The sequence below is a fragment of the Saccopteryx bilineata genome, chromosome 7, assembly GCF_036850765.1.
Source record: "Saccopteryx bilineata isolate mSacBil1 chromosome 7, mSacBil1_pri_phased_curated, whole genome shotgun sequence".
NCBI classification, from domain to species: domain Eukaryota; kingdom Metazoa; phylum Chordata; class Mammalia; order Chiroptera; family Emballonuridae; genus Saccopteryx; species Saccopteryx bilineata.
In genome coordinates, this window is record NC_089496.1 from 84,956,988 (window position 1) to 84,975,484 (window position 18,497).

Sequence of the window (18,497 nt, forward strand, 5' to 3'; positions counted from 1 at the left end):
GGTCGGGCGCATGCGGGAGTCTGTCTGACTGTCTCTCCCTGTTTCCAGCTTCAGAAAAATGAAAAAAAATAAAAATAAATAAATAAATAAACACACATGCACTTGTAAAAACAAACAGGATTGAGCCCTGGCAGGTTAGCTCAATGGCAAAGCGTCAGCCTGGCATGTGGATGTCCTGGGTTCGATCCCCAGTCAGGGCATAGAGGAAAAGCAACCATCTGCTTCTCCACCCATCCCCAACCTCCTTCTCTCTCTCCTCCCCTCCCACAGCCATGACTTGATTGGTTTGAGCACATTGGCCCCAGGTGCTAAGGATGGCTCCGTGGACCTTCCGCCTTAGGCACAAAAAATAACTTAGTTGCCAGCATGGCCCCAGACAGGGATTGCCAAGTGGATTCCAGTTGGGGCACACGCAGGGGTCTATCTATCTACCCTCCTTACTTGGAAAAGGAAAAAAGAAAAAAAAAGAAAAAAACCCAAACAGGATTGTACTATACATATATTGTTCTGAAACCTTGTTTTACTTGACAATTAAATTTAAGTTGGTGCCTGACCATGCAGTGGCACAGTGGATAGAGCGTTGGCCTAGGACGCAGAGGACCTGTTTGAAACCCTGAGGTCACCAGCTTGAGCGCGGGGTCAGCGGCCTGAGCGTGGTCTCATCCAGCTTGAGCACGGGCTCACCAGCTTGAGCATGGGGTCGCAGGCTTGAGCGCGGGATCACAGACATGATCCCATGGTCGCTGGCTTGAGCCCAAAGATCACTGGCTTGAAGCTCAAGATTGCTGACTTGACAAGGGGTCACTGGCTTGACTGGAGCTCCCCCCCCCCCCCGGTCAAGGCACATATGAGAAAGCAATCAATGAACAAATAAGGTGTCGCAACAAAGAATTGATGCTTCTGTCTGTCTGTCCCTCTATCTCTCTCGTTAAAAAGAAAATTAAGTTGGTAATATTTATGGAGCAATTTCTGTGATAGGCTGTGTAATGAGCACTTACATGATTATTTCACTTAATCCTCATGTAGCGATCATCATCCTCATTTTACAGAGGAAGAACACCCAGAGAAATTGAATAAACTTGCCCAAAGTTAATAAACTAGTGTGGCTCAGCTGAGATTTGAATCTAATCTGTTCAACTCACCATCTGCTTACACATGCCCATGTAAGGTCTTTGTAATGATCACGTTGTGTCCCACAGTGGGCTTTACCATAGCTAAATTCACTGGAACCCCATTGACGGATGTGTAGGCGGTGTTAAAGAGTCTTTTGCTAAGAACATCTCTGCATACATATAAACTGCTGTGTGCTTGTGTAATTATTTCCTTAGTGGGGGAGGAGGCCACTGTCTACCTGCCACAGGACAGGGTCCAGAAATGGGACAAGGCGGGGCCAGGCCTCAGGGCAGAGAGGAGGTCAGCCCCACTGGGTCAGGCACTCCACCGCTGGCTGGCCCCCCGTTTGGCAGAGGGAGACTGCCGAATGACCTGGGGTGGGGGTGCTGGCCCAGAGTCCTTCCCAACTGCTTGTAGCTGAGCTCCAGGGCTGCGGGGAGCCCCATACCTTTGCTCTTCAGGGTGGTAGCCAGGGGCAAGAAATAGGTGGTGAAGAAACCAAGTCGCGTTTCCTGGACATGGTCCCGGATGACGGGCAGCAGCCAGCTCCGCGGGAAATCCAGAGTCTCTCTGGAAGGAGGCAGGAAAGACCCAGTGAGGAAGAGGAGAGAGCCTCAGAGGCGGCTCAGCCAACAGTGTACCCCCTGCTGACCTGAGGAGCACGGCGAGCCCTGCTCTGGCCTCTCCACTGACCCCCACGTGGCACCCGGAGGCTTCACCTGAAGGAGCAGACACCCTCCTGGGGGAGAGCTAGCCGCCTGACCCTTCTGGGGCTCCTACGGAAGCCAGCCAGGCTCACACTTACTCAGAGCCATCGATCTCCAGAGGAACAGCCTGTAAAACCACCTCAGGCCCCATGCTGGCCACTGCAGCCCCCACGGCCTGGTCCAGGGCTGCCGTGTGGGGGAAGTGAGGCGAGAGGCGCAGGTCGCACAGGGACTGGAGACACTGGAGCAGAGAGACGAGAGATTACACGTCACGACATGCTCGCAGAGCAAGCACCCACGGCTGAGTCTGAGCCACAGCCTCCAATGCGATGAGGTCTGCAGCGTGAGCCCAGGTTAAGCTCTGAGTCAGAGTTCACAAACCAATAACCAGATGTGTCACACTGATGTGCCTGACCCCTCTCCTATGCCTCAGGATTAAAAAAAAATTTTTTAAAAATCTGTATTTATTAGTAACCTGTAAAAATCAAGATATTTTACATGCAAATGTAGATTTCCAGGATATCTTGAAAAACGGAAAGGTCTGGCCAAGGCAAACCTGTGTGTGACATCTAGCAGTGAGCAGGCACCGAGCTGTGGCTGCCCCTTGAGAGGGAGTAGACCCTCTGGCTCACCACAGGCCCCAGGCCCGACCAGCCTCAGTCCTCACGGACCTCCCGGAAGAGTCCGAGTCTGCCAACCTCATCTGCTGGAGCCCAGGCCGGGCCCCCAGAGGCAGCCTGCACTCCAGCTGAAGGGCGGGCAGTGAGGAAGGTGCCAAGAGGTCGGGCCTGCTCCTCCTGGACAGGTGGTGGCACCTGCCCTCAGGCCCCGCCCCCTCTCGAGCTTGCCCCTGATCCTTAGATGGTTTACTCCGGGCTGCAGTCACCTCCCTGAGACTAAGGCTGCTTGAAAGATTACACTCACTCATTACAGAAAACTTAGAAAATTAAAAATGAAAAGCTAACAGGTAGAGGTGAGAGAGACACCCTGTTGAGCAGGTGGGGGGCTCCCGCCCCTCCTCCTGCTCCTCCCACGATGGCCCAAGTCCGCTTACTGGGGACACAGTACTGGGTAGCCGCTATGGGCGCTGTCGCGGAGGGCGGATTCAAATGCAGAAATAACAGAGACCCAGGCCCCTCCCAGGAGCCCACAGTCGGAAAGCCCAAGTGCCACTTCCCTCCCTGGCCCCACAGCCCCCCACAGCCCCCCAGCTCACCTTCCTCATTACAGGGTGGGCCTGCCTCCCGCATGCCTTGAAGAAGACACACAGCAGCTGCAGCACGGAGCTCCAGGCCGCGTGGAATTTGTAGGTCAGGCCCTCCTCCACTGCCCTGCCAAGGCAGCAGGCAGTCAGGGCCCAGGGAAGGCCAATGCCAAGGGGAGAACTAGCATTTATGAAGCGTCCACACTACTTTCTAGGCTAAGAGTTTAATTTATGTAACCCTTGTACTTAAAGAAAAACACATGAGCCTGGCCAAGCGGTGGCGCAGTGGATAGAGCGTCGGACTGGGATGCCGAGGACCCAGGTTCGAGACCCCAGGGTCGCTGGTTTGAGCGCGGGCTCATCTGGTTCAAGCAAAAGCTCATCAGCTTGGACCCAGGGTCTCTGGCTCAAGCAAGGGGTTACTCCGTCTGCTGAAGGCCCACGGTCAGGGCACATGTGGGAGAGCAATCAATGAACAACTAAGGTGTTGCAACGAAAAACTGATGATTGATGCTTCTCATCTCTCTCTGTTCCTGTCTGTCTGTCCCTATCTATCCCTCTCTCTGATTCTCTATCTGTAAAAAAAAAAAAAGAAAAGAAAAAGAAAAAAAAAAGAAAAACACATGAGGTAGGTTATCTGTTCAATCTTCAGATGGTGAAAATGAGGCTCAGAGAGATGAAAAAACTTGCCAGGGTCACTATGCTTGTGGCCACACTGGGCCTCAAAAGCTCACCCTCTGTCAATATCCCATGCTTTCTTGGCCCGACCCGACATGGGATGGCAGGGTAAGAACAGGCAATCTAGGCGGAAAGGGGAAGCTGCGTGGGGAGGGCCGCCCGGCCACCAGCCCTTCCAGCACGCGCACACCGTGGTCGGCTCCATCTCCCAAAATCTAGCTCCAATGGAGGTTTTCAGCATAAACAGCCAACACAGGTCAATGTGGGAAAAGGGTCAGGCTAGGGTGGGGGCATCTCTATTCCTGTTTTCCTGAAACTTCATTCCAAATGTGTCCACAAGAAATGGGCCTATTTCCTCACGAGGAGTAGTACCCAAAGCACCACACCTTGGAGCTGAGCACAGAGGCCCAGAGGAGACACCAAGGATCCTAGCCCCTCTCTTGGAACCACTCGGTGTGCTTGCTGCTCCAAGGCTGTCATGCGTGCTGGGAGGGTGGGGGTGTTAGTGAATGGTGCCCCTCGGAGGCATGGCGAGCAGGACGACACATGATTAAGAATGGAATCTGCAGTCAGGCTGTCACTTACTAGCTGGGGGACCTCAGCCTGCGTATCTGTAAAATGGGGGCAGTACCTATCTCCCAGAACCAAAACCACTAGTAGTTCCTATTTATTGAGCGCCTAACTACGTATGTGCCAGGTGCTATTCTGAGAACTTCACACGTATTACCTCACTTAATCCTCACCTATGCCTGACCAGGAGGTGGCGCAGTGAATAAAGCATCAGACTGGGATGCGGAGGACTCAGGTTCGAGACCCCAAGGTCACCAGCTTGAGCGCGGGCTCATCTGGTTTGAGCAAAAGCTCAACAGCTTGGACCCAAGGTTGCTGGCTTGAGCAAGGAAGGTTACTCGGTTTGCTGTAGCCCCACGGTCAAGGCACATATAGGAAAGCAATCAATGAACAACTAAGGTGTCACAACGAAAAACTAATGATTGATGCTTCTCATCTCTCTCCGTTCCTGTCTGTCTGTCCCTATCTATCCCTCTCTCTGACTCTCTCACTGTCTCTTAAAAAAAAAAATCCTCACCTTTGTTCATCCCCTTTAACTGATGATGACCCTGAGGGATAGAGAAGCGGAGGGACTGGCCTCAGATGACTGGCAGAGTCCACACTCATGAGCACCACACTATAGCACCTGGAACGTGGCCAGTGCCCAAATCAACAGCAGCTGCTCTGACGCTGTGCACATGGCCCAGCGTAAGTGATGGGCAACTTCTCATAATAAGGAACTTCCTACAAGGTACACCGTATTCCTTCTAATCTCAGATGCTATGTTCCCACCTGAACATCTTGGCGACACACTGGGCAGGGCCTGAGGCTGAGGAGGTCACAGAGCCGATGTCAGCCATGTGGGGAGCGACACAATCCTTCAGGATCTCCTGCAAAAAAAGGCCACGCTGTCTGGGCCCAAGGAAGCCCCCGCCACTCAGCCCTCCTCGGTGCTCGCTTCCTGAAGCTTTTAGGAAGCCTGTTCCACCCCGAGAACCGCCTCCCCGGGATGCAGGGCAGGCCTGGGGCAAGCCCCAGGAGACAGGCAGCTCACAGAACCTCCCGCGCTCTGAGTCTCCCATTAAAGCTGGGTCTGGGGGCGCTGCGGTACCTGGAGGCTGTGGGTGGCAGCTGTCACCACCTGTGAGTGGGGTGAGAGGAGGCAGGTTGTCGCCGTTCCAAAAAAGCGAGGGAGGTGGCCCAGCCCCAGGTTCCGCTGCAGCCTGTCAAGACAAAATACTACTTTGAGGCCTGCTGGGCCCTGGGCCTGGGGGACCTAGTTGGCCCAGGTCCAAGACAGTCACTGATCTGGGGAGCTCTACAGGCCCCTCCTGTGGGCAATTTTAAAAAGTGCTGTCATTCAAGTAATAGCTACAGGTGGTAAAAAAACTCAAACAGGTCCTCAGGGTATAAAATAAATGTCTCCCTTACACCTTTCTCCTGACCAACCCTCACATGCACTTCCAGGGGGAAAAAAAAATCAAGGTTAAGCTCCTCAAGTATTCTTCCAGGTACTAATACCAACCAAGCCCCAGTTATTAATCAATTGCTAACATTTATATAACATTTAGCACATGTCAAGTACTGATGTAACATGCATTAATTCATTCCCATTTTATAGATGAAGAAATTGAGGAACAGAGAAGTCAAGTGACTTGCCTAAGGCCAACCAGCTAGTGGAGGGAGGGGTCAGCATTCATATACCCTGGTAGTTTGGTTCCAGAGTGTACAAATAATCATACCATCCACGCTGTTGTGCACCTTGCTTTTTTTCAATAGATCTCAGAGGTCTGTCTGCTGTGTGTTATTTCTCATGGCCGCCTAGTACTTCCCTCTTTGTGTTTAACCAGTCCCCTCCTGGGGCACGGTTAGGTTGTCACTAGATTTTTTTTTTTTTTTGTATTTTTCTGAAGTTGGGAATGGGGAGGCAGTCAGACAGACTCCCGCATGCGCCCGACCGGGATCCACCCGGCACGCCCACCCGGAGGCCATGCTCTGCTCATCGGGGCGTCACTCTGTTGCAACCAGAGCCATTCTAGTGCCTGAGGCAGAGGCCACAGAGTCATCCTCAGCACCCAGGCCAACTTTTGCTCCAATGGAGCCTCGGCTGCAGGAGGGGAAGAGAGAGACAGAGAGGAAGGAGAGGGGGAGGGTTGGAGAAGCAGATGGGCACTTCTCCTGTGTGCCCTGGCCGGGTATCGAACCCGGAACTTCTGCACGCCAGGCCGACGCTCTACCACTGAGCCAACTGGCCAGGGCCGTCACTCGATTTTTTGCCATTACCTATGGTGCTACAACAAACACCTGGGACACATGTCCTGACCCAACTGTGAGACTCCTTCTGTAGGAGACATGCTGAGAAGCAGGGAATGATGCTATTCTACCATTTTCCAGCACCTCCAGGTAAGAGATGGTTTGGTGCAGGAAGGACGTGAGCCTGGTAGGCCAGGCCGTGCCCCGCCGCAGCCTGACCAGCTGGCTCGCAGTGTTTCAGTTTCTGGTTTATGGGGTGGGCTAAGACCTTCCTCATGCAGTGGCTGTGATCGGCGCAGTGAAACCTGGATGCACAGCACCCAGCATGGTGCCCGGGGGGCAGCAGGCCAATGGGAACCCTTCCGTGGAGGACAGGGACAGACACACCAGCGTGGAGCCTCCGTGGACTTAAGACACCCTCCCCTCCAGGTAGAAATGCATATCACCAATTGACACACCCACTTTCTTCTCAGCCTCACCCAGGAGAAATGGAATTATCAAGAGGGTACTGCTATTAATGGTCAAGCTCAATGGTGAGTGTTATGACAGACACACAAAGGAGAAACAGTGCTCACAGGGCACCCCAGAGAAGGGGACCATTACCTCAGGGGGGTGAGCAGAGTTGCAGAAAGTGGATGATATCCTCTGAGAAGGAAACCACATGCACAGGATGACAGCCAGGGGTGACAACACCAGGATAGCATTTGGTCCCCATCCAAGGGCAGTACTCTTGGCCTGTCCTTGCAACTAGCTGGTCAATGCTCCAGGAAGGGCATCAACCCCAGCAAACACAGGCTATGCTGTCCAGCCCTGTACCTCCTAAAAAAGGAGATGGTCGGCCCTGGCCGGTTGGCTCAGCGGTAGAGCGTCGGCCTGGAGTGCGGGGGACCCGGGTTCGATTCCCGGCCAGGGCACACAGGAGAAGCGCCCATTTGCTTCTCCACCCGCCCCCCCTCCTTCCTCTCTGTCTCTCTTTTCCCCTCCCGCAGCCAAGGCTCCATTGGAGCAAAGATGGCCCGGGCGCTGGGGATGGCTCCTTGGCCTCTGCCCCAGGCGCTAGAGTGGCTCTGGTCGTGGCAGAGCGACGCCCCGGAGGGGCAGAGCATCACTCCCTGGTGGGCAGAGCATCGCCCCTGGTGGGCGTGCCGGGTGGATCCCGGTCGGGTGCATGCGGGAGTCTGTCTGACTGTCTCTCCCTGTTTCCAGCTTCAGAAAAAAAAAAACAAAAAAAGAAAAAAAAAAAAAGATGGTCTGCTGCACACTTTACGCGGACCTGCCACCACCCCGGCAGCTGCACCCCCTCCAGCTGCCGGCTCACATCCTTCCCGCCTGCACGCAGGGCAGGTATCTGGCCGGAGGCTCTGGGATGCCCCTCCACCTCACCTTACCTGACCAGGTTGATGTGGGCTTTCTCCATGACCTTCAGCCAGGCCAGCAGGGGCTGCAGGTCGTTCTCACTGGGCACGTAGTCATACAAGGCCTAGAGATGAGGTAAGACATAAGCAGGTGTCTCAGCAGGTGTGTTCAGCAGCAGCCCAATGACAATGACCCCTTCCATCCCTAGGTACCAGCATGTTCCAGGGACAAGCCTGCACACGCAGCCCCAAACTGACAACCCCCGTGGCATTCCCAGCTCCACGATGCCCTTCTAGTTCTGCTCTAGCAGAAAAAGCCCTAGGAGCAGGTGAGCATAGCAGGTCACACAGCCCATGGCGAACCTGACAAAAGCCAGAGTCCTTCTCTGGAAAAATGCACGTGAACGCACATTTGACAAACAATTTTGGGGAGTTTCTGTACCCTTCCCTAAATCCATCATCTTAGATCCCTAAGACTGAGAACCCCTGCTCGAAATACCCGGAGACCATGCTGAAATCGTTTATTAAGTTAACTACGACTAAGTTGGTGGCCAGTCTCCCGGCTGTCTGTCTACCAGCCTCCTGCAATGGGGCAGCCCCACCCTGCAGGCCAAGTAACAGGACCACCCCCCCCACCCCAAGATAGCCACGCCCCTCTGCAGTTGGGCCTCACCGTGATGATCTGGGCATTGAGCTCTGCAGGCAGGGTACCGGGACCAGGTTTGGCATGGAAGAGGCTGTGAAAGGCCTGCATGGCACAGGCTGTCACCAGCTGGAGAGGACACAGGCTTAGTGGGCAACCTGCAAAGCCCTGGGCTCCTCAACCTCCTACCCTAGCCAGTGAGCTGGGTGGGAGACCCAGGCCCCTGAACCTCACACATGCCCCCCACAGCCGGATACTCAGAGCACTGTCACTTTAGCAAATCTTGGCAGCCAGTAAAAAATCTTAAATGATTTAAACAAAAATAATAGAGAAATATGAACAAAATATTTTTAACATTAAGGGCTAAAAGAGAAAAGAGCAGGCTATAAATAGTTTGCATACTATAATTATAGCTGTGCTTCATGCTTTTGTGTGTGTTAGTTTATACAAAGAGAAAATATCTGAAAGGATGCATAGCAAGTTGCTGGTACTGTTTATCTTAGGAAATGACGTTTAGAGGGAAACAAAGCCTTGTATTTTTACCTTATACACTTCTAGTCTTGGTTTTGTTTTGTTTTTTTGTTTGTTTGTTTTTTACAGAGGCAGAGATAGACAGGGACAGACAGACAGGAACGGAGAGAGATGAGAAGCATCAATCATCAGTTTCTCGTTGCGCGTTGCGACTTCTTAGTTGTTCATTGATTGCTTTCTCACATGTGCCTTGACTGTGGGCCTTCAGCAGACTGAGTAACCCCCTGCTGGAGCCAGCGACCTTGGGTCCAAGCTGGTGGGCTCTTTGCTCAAGCCAGATGAGCCCGCGCTCAAGCTGGCGACCTCGGGGTTTCGAACCTGGGTCCTTCCGCATCCCAGTCCAACGTTCTATCCACTGCGCCACAACCTGGTCAGGCTTTACCTTATACACTTCTGAATGGTTCTTCTTTTATAAATAATGACCATGCTATTTTAATAATAAATACTTTAAAATATGTCTGAAGAGTCTGACCTGTGGTGGCGCAGTGGCTAAAACCTCAACCTGGGATGCTGAGGTCACCGCTCGAAACTGCAGGCTTGAGAAGCAACTACTGCTACGACCTGACGCTTTCCGTACCTCCTCCCACCTTTCTCTCTCTCTCATCTCTCTAAATTCAATAAATCTTTAAAAAAAAATGTGTCTGCCTTGGCTGGTTAGCTCGGTTGGTTAGAGCATCATCTGGAAGCACAGAGGTTGCCAGTTCAATCTAGTCAAGGCACATACAGGAGCAGATCAATGTTCCTCTCTCTCTCTCTCTTTCTAGAAAACAAAACAAACAAACAAAATCTGTCTGAACAAACACTACAAGAGAATACATAAAGATGAACAGAATTGTGCTACGATGGTGGAAATGTAGGGGATTGTTAACATGTATCTTTCTTTCTTTCTTTTAAAAATTTATTTATTTATTCATTTTATAGAAAGAGAGAGAGAGAAGAGGGGGAGGAGCAGGAAGCATCAACTCCCATATGTGCCCTGACCGGGTAAGCCCAGGGTTTTGAACCAGTGACCTCAGTGTTCCAGGTCGATGCTTGATCTACTGCGTTACCACAGGTTAGGCATCATGTATCTTTCAAGTCACCCTAAAAATGTCGGTGAGTTAGAAGAAGAGAAATAACTGACTGGCTAGAGGAGAGCTGAGACAGGGAGGGGACTGGTGTTACCAGCCCCACAGGGCGCCACCCTCTCTCTGCCCTCCTTGGAGGCCAGCTCCCAGCTGGACCAGGATGCAGAAGACCAGAAGACGGCCCAGCCTGTCCGACCAGGGATGAAATGGCGCCCTCAGTTGTAGCTAAGAGCAGGATCAGACAGGGAGACATTCAGGCGCGGCTTCTGGCCTGACCAGGGAGTTCCACGGGACTGGGGTCTACAGCTATGCCCCCACCGCCCTCGGTGTGCCCTGCCTGCTGGCTCTCAGCCTGAGCTCACCACATGGCTCAAGGTCATGACCCTGAGGAGAGTCTCACTGCAGCTCTTCACCAGGCCTTCCGGGAAGCAGGGCAGCAGGTCCTTCAGCAGTGTCAGCATGTGCAGCGTGGTGGTGGCCTCCTTGGAGCCTGGCCAACAACGGGGAGCCGAGGCTCTAGCCCACTCCCCGCAGCAGCCCTGTCCTCCCCCACCAGCCCCAGCCCGCCCCGCCCTCAGTACGTCTCCCACCTCCACACTTCTCCCCGTCCTCCCCCACCAGCCCAGCCCACCCCGCCCTCAGTACGTCTCCCACCTCCACACTTCTCCCCGTCCTCCCCCACCAGCCCCGGCCCGCCCCGCCCTCAGTACGTCTCCCACCTCCACACTTCTCCCCGTCCTCCCCCACCAGCCCCGGCCCGCCCCGCCCTCAGCACGTCTCCCACCTCCACACTTCTCCCCGTCCTCCCCCACCAGCCCCGGCCGACCCCGCCCTCAGTACGTCTCCCACCTCCACACTTTTCCCTGTCTTCCCCCACCAGCCCCGGCCCACCCCGCCCTCAGTACGTCTCCCACCTCCACACTTCTCCCTGTCCTCCCCCACCAGCCCAGCCCACCCCGCCCTCAGCACGTCTCCCACCTCCACACTTCTCCCCATCCTCCCCCACCAGCCCAGCCCACCCCGCCCTCAGCACGTCTCCCACCTCCACACTTCTCAATCTCCTGGATGCAGAACTTGGCGGTGGAAACAGCAGCAGGGTGATGGGCAGGAGCCTTCTCGCCAAACATAAATTCACTGCCCTTGATGACGGAGCACACTCCATGCTGGGCAGCCTTCCGGATCTGAGGGGTAAAGACAGGAGTCAGGGCTGGGTCAGCATTCCACCAGCAGCTTGGGTGATCGGCACAACCGTCTTCCAACAAGTCATGATGATGTATCCCCCACATGGCAGATGGTACACCTTGAGCTTCAAGTGTAGATGCCCAAGCTGTGAAGTGAGACAAACCCTGGCTCTAATTCCTACTGTCTGCCTAACTCACCAAACAGCCCTAAGCAAGCCAAACGATTTAATCTCTGAGCTTCCGCGCCCTCATCTTCACAACACTCATTCAATCATCAGCAACGCTGAGCGTCAACCAAGCCAGCACTGTTCTTGGTGTATGGGGACAACGCGCTAACCTGATGAGCTACCCTGCCAGGGCTTGGCACGGTTCCTAGTGCTGGCAGTGTGGCCATGAACAGAGTAAACGACCCATGTCTGACTTGGGAGGCAGAAAAACAAACACTATACACCAGAATGTAAAAGTACATCCCAAACAATAAAGCAGGGCTGCTGCTTTTCACCCAACAGTCAGAAAAGTGTCACTGCAAAGCAAGTGAGGGAAAGACCATGGGAATACCCAGGGAAACAGGCACGAGCCACCTGGGACAACAGTGCTCAGCGCAGTGAGCAGTTACCAGGACTGTCATTACTATTACATACTCCCTGCCCTAAATTTCAGGAGGAAATTATGGCCAACTCCCACTAACCAAGCACCTGCCATAAGCAGGAACTGTGTCAGGCCTGTGAGTACCTGGAGTCTCCCACACCCTCACAGCGTGATTGATATCATTATCCCTCTTGTACAGCTGGGAAACTGAGGCTCAGAGATTAAGTTACTCACCCAAAGTTGCAGCACAAGCTGTGAGTCCAGTATCCAACTCAGGTCTGTGTGACTCCAAAGGCCCCCTCTGGCCTCTCCCAACCCTCCTGTCACTGTAACTAATACGTCACTAGCCAGTGAGGCGGTAGAGACTCAGAAGGGCCTGACAGTGAACATGCCTCCTATAGAAGGGCTGCCCCTCACACAGATGGGGACTCAGAGGCGAGAGACAGAACCTGGGGACAAGAGCCCAGGACTCCAGGCAAGCTCTGCATCAATTTAAACCTGCCAGCCCAGCCCCAGCCTGCCTCCTGGAGTGGCTGGTCCATTCCATATTCTGGGCCCAGCAGCCTCACCTTGGGCTTGGCATGCACCGTGAAGCTCAGCAGCCCGTGGTACACCTGCAGGGTCACGGGGTAGCCCCAGGCCTGCAGGTCCTGCTTCCGCAGAAGGGTGGCCAGGCATGAGAGGACCTTAGAGAAAAGAGTCGGAGTCTCTCAGCTCCACCCTTTTCAGCCAGGTGGGGAGAAAGCCCAGTTTCTCATTGATTCCAAGAAAATCCCAAAGGGATCCATCTGAGGGTCCAGAGAGTGCCCACAGCCCTCCCAGGGAGAATCCCAGCTTTAGCCAAATCAGGCAGACTATAGAATACACCCAGAGGAGAAACTGAGAACCAACTACGAACCCATCGGAGGGCAGAGGTGGAGCCGCTGCTGGCCTGGCCGGACATGATATCCATGAAGGCTTTGGAGGTGTCGGAGAACTTCTTAATGAGCACAGGGCTGGGGACGCTGCAGGAAGAGAACTGCGGAAGTCAGAACCCCAGAGGGGCCGCTGGGAGCAGCTGGTGCAGCCCTGCCCTGGTCTGATGGAGGGAGCTGGACAGCTTGCTTGTTGCTCAGCAAATGAGCTCGCCCTTCCGACAGCTGAGATAGTGAGCTCTCCATGGTACGTGAGCTCCCTGCCTCCCTTGCCTTCTCCACTACCCATCCTCTGTATTACCCACAAGATGGGCCCTTATAAATCCCTGCCAATCCTCTCCCCACCTTCTCCCTGGCTGCAGGTCCCCAGAGACCTCCACCAACACCCCCCCATCCCTCCTGCCCCACCGACTGCACCTGGCTGCCCTCTTCCCAGGCCCCAGCACTCAAAGCCACCCTGATACTCCAGTATCTTTTCATCCTTTTTAACAATTCCCTGATCCTGTTCCTCCTGCCCACACTCCCTTCTCCTCCCCACAAAGAGCCCCGGAGTTCAGACAGAAGCCAGGACTCACCGCTTCAGGACAAGGTTCAGCAGGTAAGCCACGGCGGCCAGAGACTCCGAGGACTCCACAGCTTCCATCGTCGTCATCTGTGAGCCAGATCATGGGGTGTGAGCAGGAAAGGTGCCGTGCCGGGCAGACTGGCTGCTGGGGGCACCATGTGTCCAGCAGAAAGGTTATAACCAAGAAAGTGTCGAAGGTTCAAATCCCAGCATTGCCACTGTTTGTCTCTGGGCTAGCAATTCACCCTTTCTGTGACTTTCTGGCCTTGGGACAGTAGTTTGCTAACCTCATTCTAGAGCAGTGATTCTCAAACTTTTACACCCTTAAAAATTATTAAGGATTCCCCAAAGAGGTTTTGTTTATGTAGGTTATATCTACTGATATTTACCATAATAAAATTAAAACTGAGGAATTTTTAAAACACAAGAATATGCAAGGACAATTCCATTAGCTGTCAAAACAATGTCATCAGACATCACATACACTTCTGGAAAACCCACGGTCCACTCATGAGAGAGTCGAGTGAAAGAGACAATGATGTTCTAGTAGTATTATGGAAATAACTTTGACTCAGCCAACTCCCCAAAAGGGTGTTAGGGACTCCCAAACGACACTTTGAAAAGCATTTTTTTATTGAGGATCCCCCTAGGCCTTATTCAGCTTCATAGATTAAGGAGATACAACCCAAAGTAGTGGGTTTTTGTTTTACATGAATAATGCAGCAAGCCTTACCAAGTCACTGGAGAAGGACTGAAGTATGATACTTTCACTTGTTCAAGGTTGTCCTTTGTTCCCTATAAGTCAGAGGTGCCGGCCTTCTCACTTTAGCCTGAATGACCTACTGCTCTGAACACCCACCCCCAAGTCACACCCCCTCACCAGTGCTGCAAAGTACTCGGTCTCTGTCTCCTTCCCTCCTTGGGAGCGAATGACTTCTGTGACAGCAGCCAGAACAGCACAGATCTGCATATGGAAGGGAAGACACTGATGACATTTATTTTAGATCCAACCCCACCCAACAGTAGCTTCTTTTCCTCATTCCTTCACAAATAAGTCTTCTGATAGCCCAGAGGTCGAAAAAATGAGCAGCACGCAGAGCCAGGGGTACACACCACAGGGCGAGCACATAGGAAGCTCAAAACATGTTTGCCAAACTTCCACCGTCAGGATGCTATCTCTTACAGAAATATCTGCACAAATGTGCAAGCATTTATGTATGAATATGTTCATCTCATCAACAAACTGGAACAACCAGGCAGCCACCACTAGGGAATTAATATTATACTGTTATTATTTAATAAAGAATGATAGACTCAAATATTATGCAACTATTTGAAAGAATAACAAACAGCAATGTACATTAATACAGAAATACTGATCGCCTAGCCAGGCAGTGGCGCAGTGGATGGAGCATTGGACTGGGATGCGGAGGACCCGGGTTCAAGACCCCGAGGTCGCCCGCTTGAGCACGGGCTCATCTGGTTTGAGCAAGCTCGCCAGCTTGAGCCCAAGGTCGCTGGCTCGAGCAAGGGGTCACTCGGTCTGCTGAAGGCCTGCAGTCAAGGCACATATGAAAAGCAATCAATAAACAACTAAGGTGTTGCAACGAAAAAAACTAATGATTGATCCTTTTCATCTCTCTCAGTTCCTGTCTGTCTGTCCCTGTCTATCTCTCTCTCTCTGACTCTGTAAAAAAAAAAAGAAAGAAAAAATTTTAGAACAACTTCGGTATATGTATCTACTTTTGCAACTGTAAGTTTTATGAATTCTAAATACAAATCAAGCCCTGGCCGGTTGGCTCAGCGGTAGAGCGTCGGCCCAGCGTGCGGAGGACCCGGGTTCGATTCCCAGCCAGGGCACACAGGAGAAGCACCCATTTGCTTCTCCACCCCTCCGCTGCGCTTTCCTCTCTGTCTCTCTCTTCCCCTCCCGCAGCCAAGGCTCCATTGGAGCAAAGATGGCCCGGGCGCTGGGGATGGCTCTGTGGCCTCTGCCTCAGGCGCTAGAGTGGCTCTGGTCGCAACATGGCGAAGCCCAGGATGGGAAGAGCATCGCCCCCCTGGTGGGCAGAGTGTCGCCCCATGGTGGGCGTGCCGGGTGGATCCCGGTCGGGCGCATGCAGGAGTCTGTCCGACTGTCTCTCCCTGTTTCCAGCTTCAGAAAAATGAAAAAAAAAATAAATAAATAAATAAAATAAATACAAATCAAGTATTTCCAACAAAGATATAGCATACAAATAGATGTTAAAGGTAAATACATAACAGTAGATTTTGAAAACTCAGTATGATAAAAGGAATGTAAAACATCTTATTATTTTTTACATTGATTATATACTAGATAAAATGAAATATATTATTAAGGTTAATTTTGCCTGACCAGGCAGTGGCTCAGGGGATAGAGCATCAGACTGGGATGCAGAGGACCCAGGTTCAAAACGCCGAGGTGGCCAGCTTGAGCATGGGCTCACAGACATGACCCCATGGTCACTGGCCTGAGCAAGGGGTCACTCGTTCCGCTGTAGCCCGCTGCCCCCCACCCATCACGGCACATATGAGAAAGCAATCAAAGAATAACTAAGGAATCGCAAGGAAGAATTGATGCTTCTCATCTCTCTCCCTTCCTGTCTGTTCCTATCTGTACCTCTCTTTGTCTCTGTCACACACACACACACACACACACACACATTAATTTCACCTGCTTTTAACTCTTTTTTTTTTTAACATGGCCACTAGAAGATCTTTTTTATTTTTTTAAAGTTCAGTGAGAGGAGGGGAGGCAGAGAGACTCCTGCATGTGACCCCACCAGGATCCAGCCAGCAAGCTCACTGGGGCTGATGCTCTGCCCATCTGAAGCCATTGCTCTGTTGAAACCGGAGCCATTTCTTAGCGCCAGAGGCGGAGGCCATGGAACCATCCTCAGCACCAGAGGCCAACTCGCTCCAGCCAATCGAACCATGGCTGCGGCAGGGGAAGAAAGAGAAAGAGAGAGGGAGAGAGAGAGAGAGAGAGAGAGAGAGAGAAGGAGGAGAGGGTAGAGAAGGAGGAGAAGCAGATGATTGCTTCTCCTGTGTGCCGTGACCGGGAATTGAACCTGGGACAATTCCACAATTGGGCTGGGCTGATGTTCTATCCCTGAGCCAACTGGCCAGGGCCAAGAAGATTTAAAATATTTATAATTTGCATTACATTCGATTGGATGGAGGTCTAGGTAGATATATAATGACCAATTAACAGTAGCTACCATGAAGAAGTTGGTAGAACAACTTTCATGTTTCATTCTCCTCACATCACTTTGGTACTATTTGTGATTTTGACATTTTTCATTTAAAAATGAAAAAGTATAAGTACATATAATTTACAAAATAAACTAAGAAAGTTAATTTATACATAAAACACTTTCCAACCCCTTACTCGTCATGACTTTACTCGACAAATATTTCTTGAAAATATTCTATGTAAAAAGTCCTGTGTTTGGTACAGTAGAAGAGAAAAATGTTTAGAAAATATTTCTACCATGAAGGACTTTAACTTGAGCAGGGAGATGCTGTTAGAAAAAGCAGAAAGTGAAACCTGTCCTAGGAGAAGAAATAAGTAGGGGACTCAACAGTTAGGAGAGGTGACATGTCACTAAGAAATGCCAGCTGCTGTCACGAAACAGCAAGAAAATATAAAGTATGAGTTGCGCCCCTCTTCACTATCCCATGTCTTCCGACACTCCCCGCTACCTCCTTGTGGGCAGCCGAGCTGGACTCCCAGAAGCGTTGCACTTTGCTGAAGGTGACATTACTGCAGTCGGAGAGGCCGCTTAGGAAGGTGGCGGAGGACTTCTCTGTGAGAGCCGGCACATCTTCTTCCAGAGTCACCTCCGGAGCTTCGCTTTTGCCCAGGCGCAGGGACCCTGACTGCAGCTCATTATGCAACTTCAGCGCATCAACTGTCAGGTCGCTCTTTGCTGAAATCCAGAGGCACAAGGTAGGACACCCCCCCCCCGCACCTCTACCCTTTCGGCCAAGAGAAAAAGAATCACCTCTACAAAACGAACCGGTGGAATCCGGGTCCCCAACCCGAAAGGCTGAATTCTGAAAGCGGTATAGCCCACGATACGCCTAGAACTTAGAAAACCCAGAAAGGGAACCCATCAGGTAAAAGTTTCTGCTCCCGGTCTGATACCATAAGCACCGGTAGGAACCAGCTGGTAGCTACACTCAAAAGGCATGGCAAATAAATGAAGGTGAAAGCGCTTTGAAAAAAGCTACTAGGTTAATTTTAGCCATGAGTCCCAACTGTGATAGTCGCAGACAAGTCATTTCCCTACTGTGGATTGTTTCCGCACATGTTTAATGCGGAGGGTGAACCTTTACAGCAGGCTCCAGATCCGGCAGTCTAAGAGATGGAAGGTCCAATGCCTGGGCCAAAGAGGCCCAGATCCACCCAAACCCTGGCCCGCTCAGAACCCTGTAGCCGGCCGTACCCGGGTCTCGACCCCACTACCTGAGGGCCGGCTGAAGAAGCGGCTGCGGGCGGCCTGGCGGTGGCGGCAGATGGCGGGGTTGCTGTCACTGCTATGGCCTTTCTTCCAGCGTTTCAACTTGGCGGAGACACCGGAGGGCAGTTTTCCCGAGCGACCCATGTTGATTAAGCTTAAAGAAGCGGCTCCCAGACACACAGAAACACGCGCAGAACCCACGTGGGTTTGCAGCTCACTTCACTTCCTGTTCCTCAGGCGCCACTTCCGGTTTTGTGTCTGTTACCATGGCAAAAACAGTCAACATCCTATTTTATGTTTCCTCCAGGCGCAAGATTCCTGAGCCAGTTGGGGAAATCCGTCGCTTGGGAAGTTGTGTTCCTCGTGAGTGCCTCAGTTCATATTCCAGGGCCAAGGTTCTTGGTCACAGTAGTGAGCGATATAAAACTGGAATTCCTAGAACATCACCCCGTCACTCCAGCTAGCGGGTTCCATCCCGGGTCAGAGCAGGTACAAGAATCAGCCAATGAATGCATCAATAAGTGGAACAAACAATCAATGCTTTTTTCTCTCTCTTTCTGTCCCTTAAAACCCTGGTAATGTTATACTATATCTGATTTAATAAGTAAATCAGAAAAAGCTAAGAACTGTTGTATATGATTTCACACATAGGTGGGAAATAA

At 52.0% G+C, this 18,497-nt stretch overlaps 1 protein-coding gene across 1 annotated transcript in view; it reads right to left on the bottom strand.

Annotated features, from left to right (window-relative positions):
- The window catches only part of RRP12 (ribosomal RNA processing 12 homolog), a 35,840-nt gene extending 17,793 nt beyond the window's left edge, over positions 1-18,047 (bottom strand). Inside the window, exons 1-15 of the mRNA XM_066240547.1 lie at positions 17,841-18,047; positions 17,075-17,301; positions 14,229-14,312; positions 13,359-13,435; positions 12,768-12,873; positions 12,439-12,555; positions 11,143-11,281; positions 10,463-10,590; positions 8,533-8,631; positions 7,893-7,984; positions 5,363-5,474; positions 5,044-5,141; positions 3,037-3,151; positions 1,919-2,061; positions 1,562-1,683 (exon numbers count right to left, since the gene is read on the bottom strand). Of these exons, the coding sequence (XP_066096644.1) occupies positions 1,562-1,683; positions 1,919-2,061; positions 3,037-3,151; positions 5,044-5,141; positions 5,363-5,474; positions 7,893-7,984; positions 8,533-8,631; positions 10,463-10,590; positions 11,143-11,281; positions 12,439-12,555; positions 12,768-12,873; positions 13,359-13,435; positions 14,229-14,312; positions 17,075-17,301; positions 17,841-17,979 (1,798 nt within the window). The 5' untranslated portion in view covers positions 17,980-18,047. The remainder of the gene's footprint in view (positions 1-1,561; positions 1,684-1,918; positions 2,062-3,036; positions 3,152-5,043; positions 5,142-5,362; positions 5,475-7,892; positions 7,985-8,532; positions 8,632-10,462; positions 10,591-11,142; positions 11,282-12,438; positions 12,556-12,767; positions 12,874-13,358; positions 13,436-14,228; positions 14,313-17,074; positions 17,302-17,840) is intronic.
- Between the last annotated feature and the right edge of the window lie 450 nt (positions 18,048-18,497).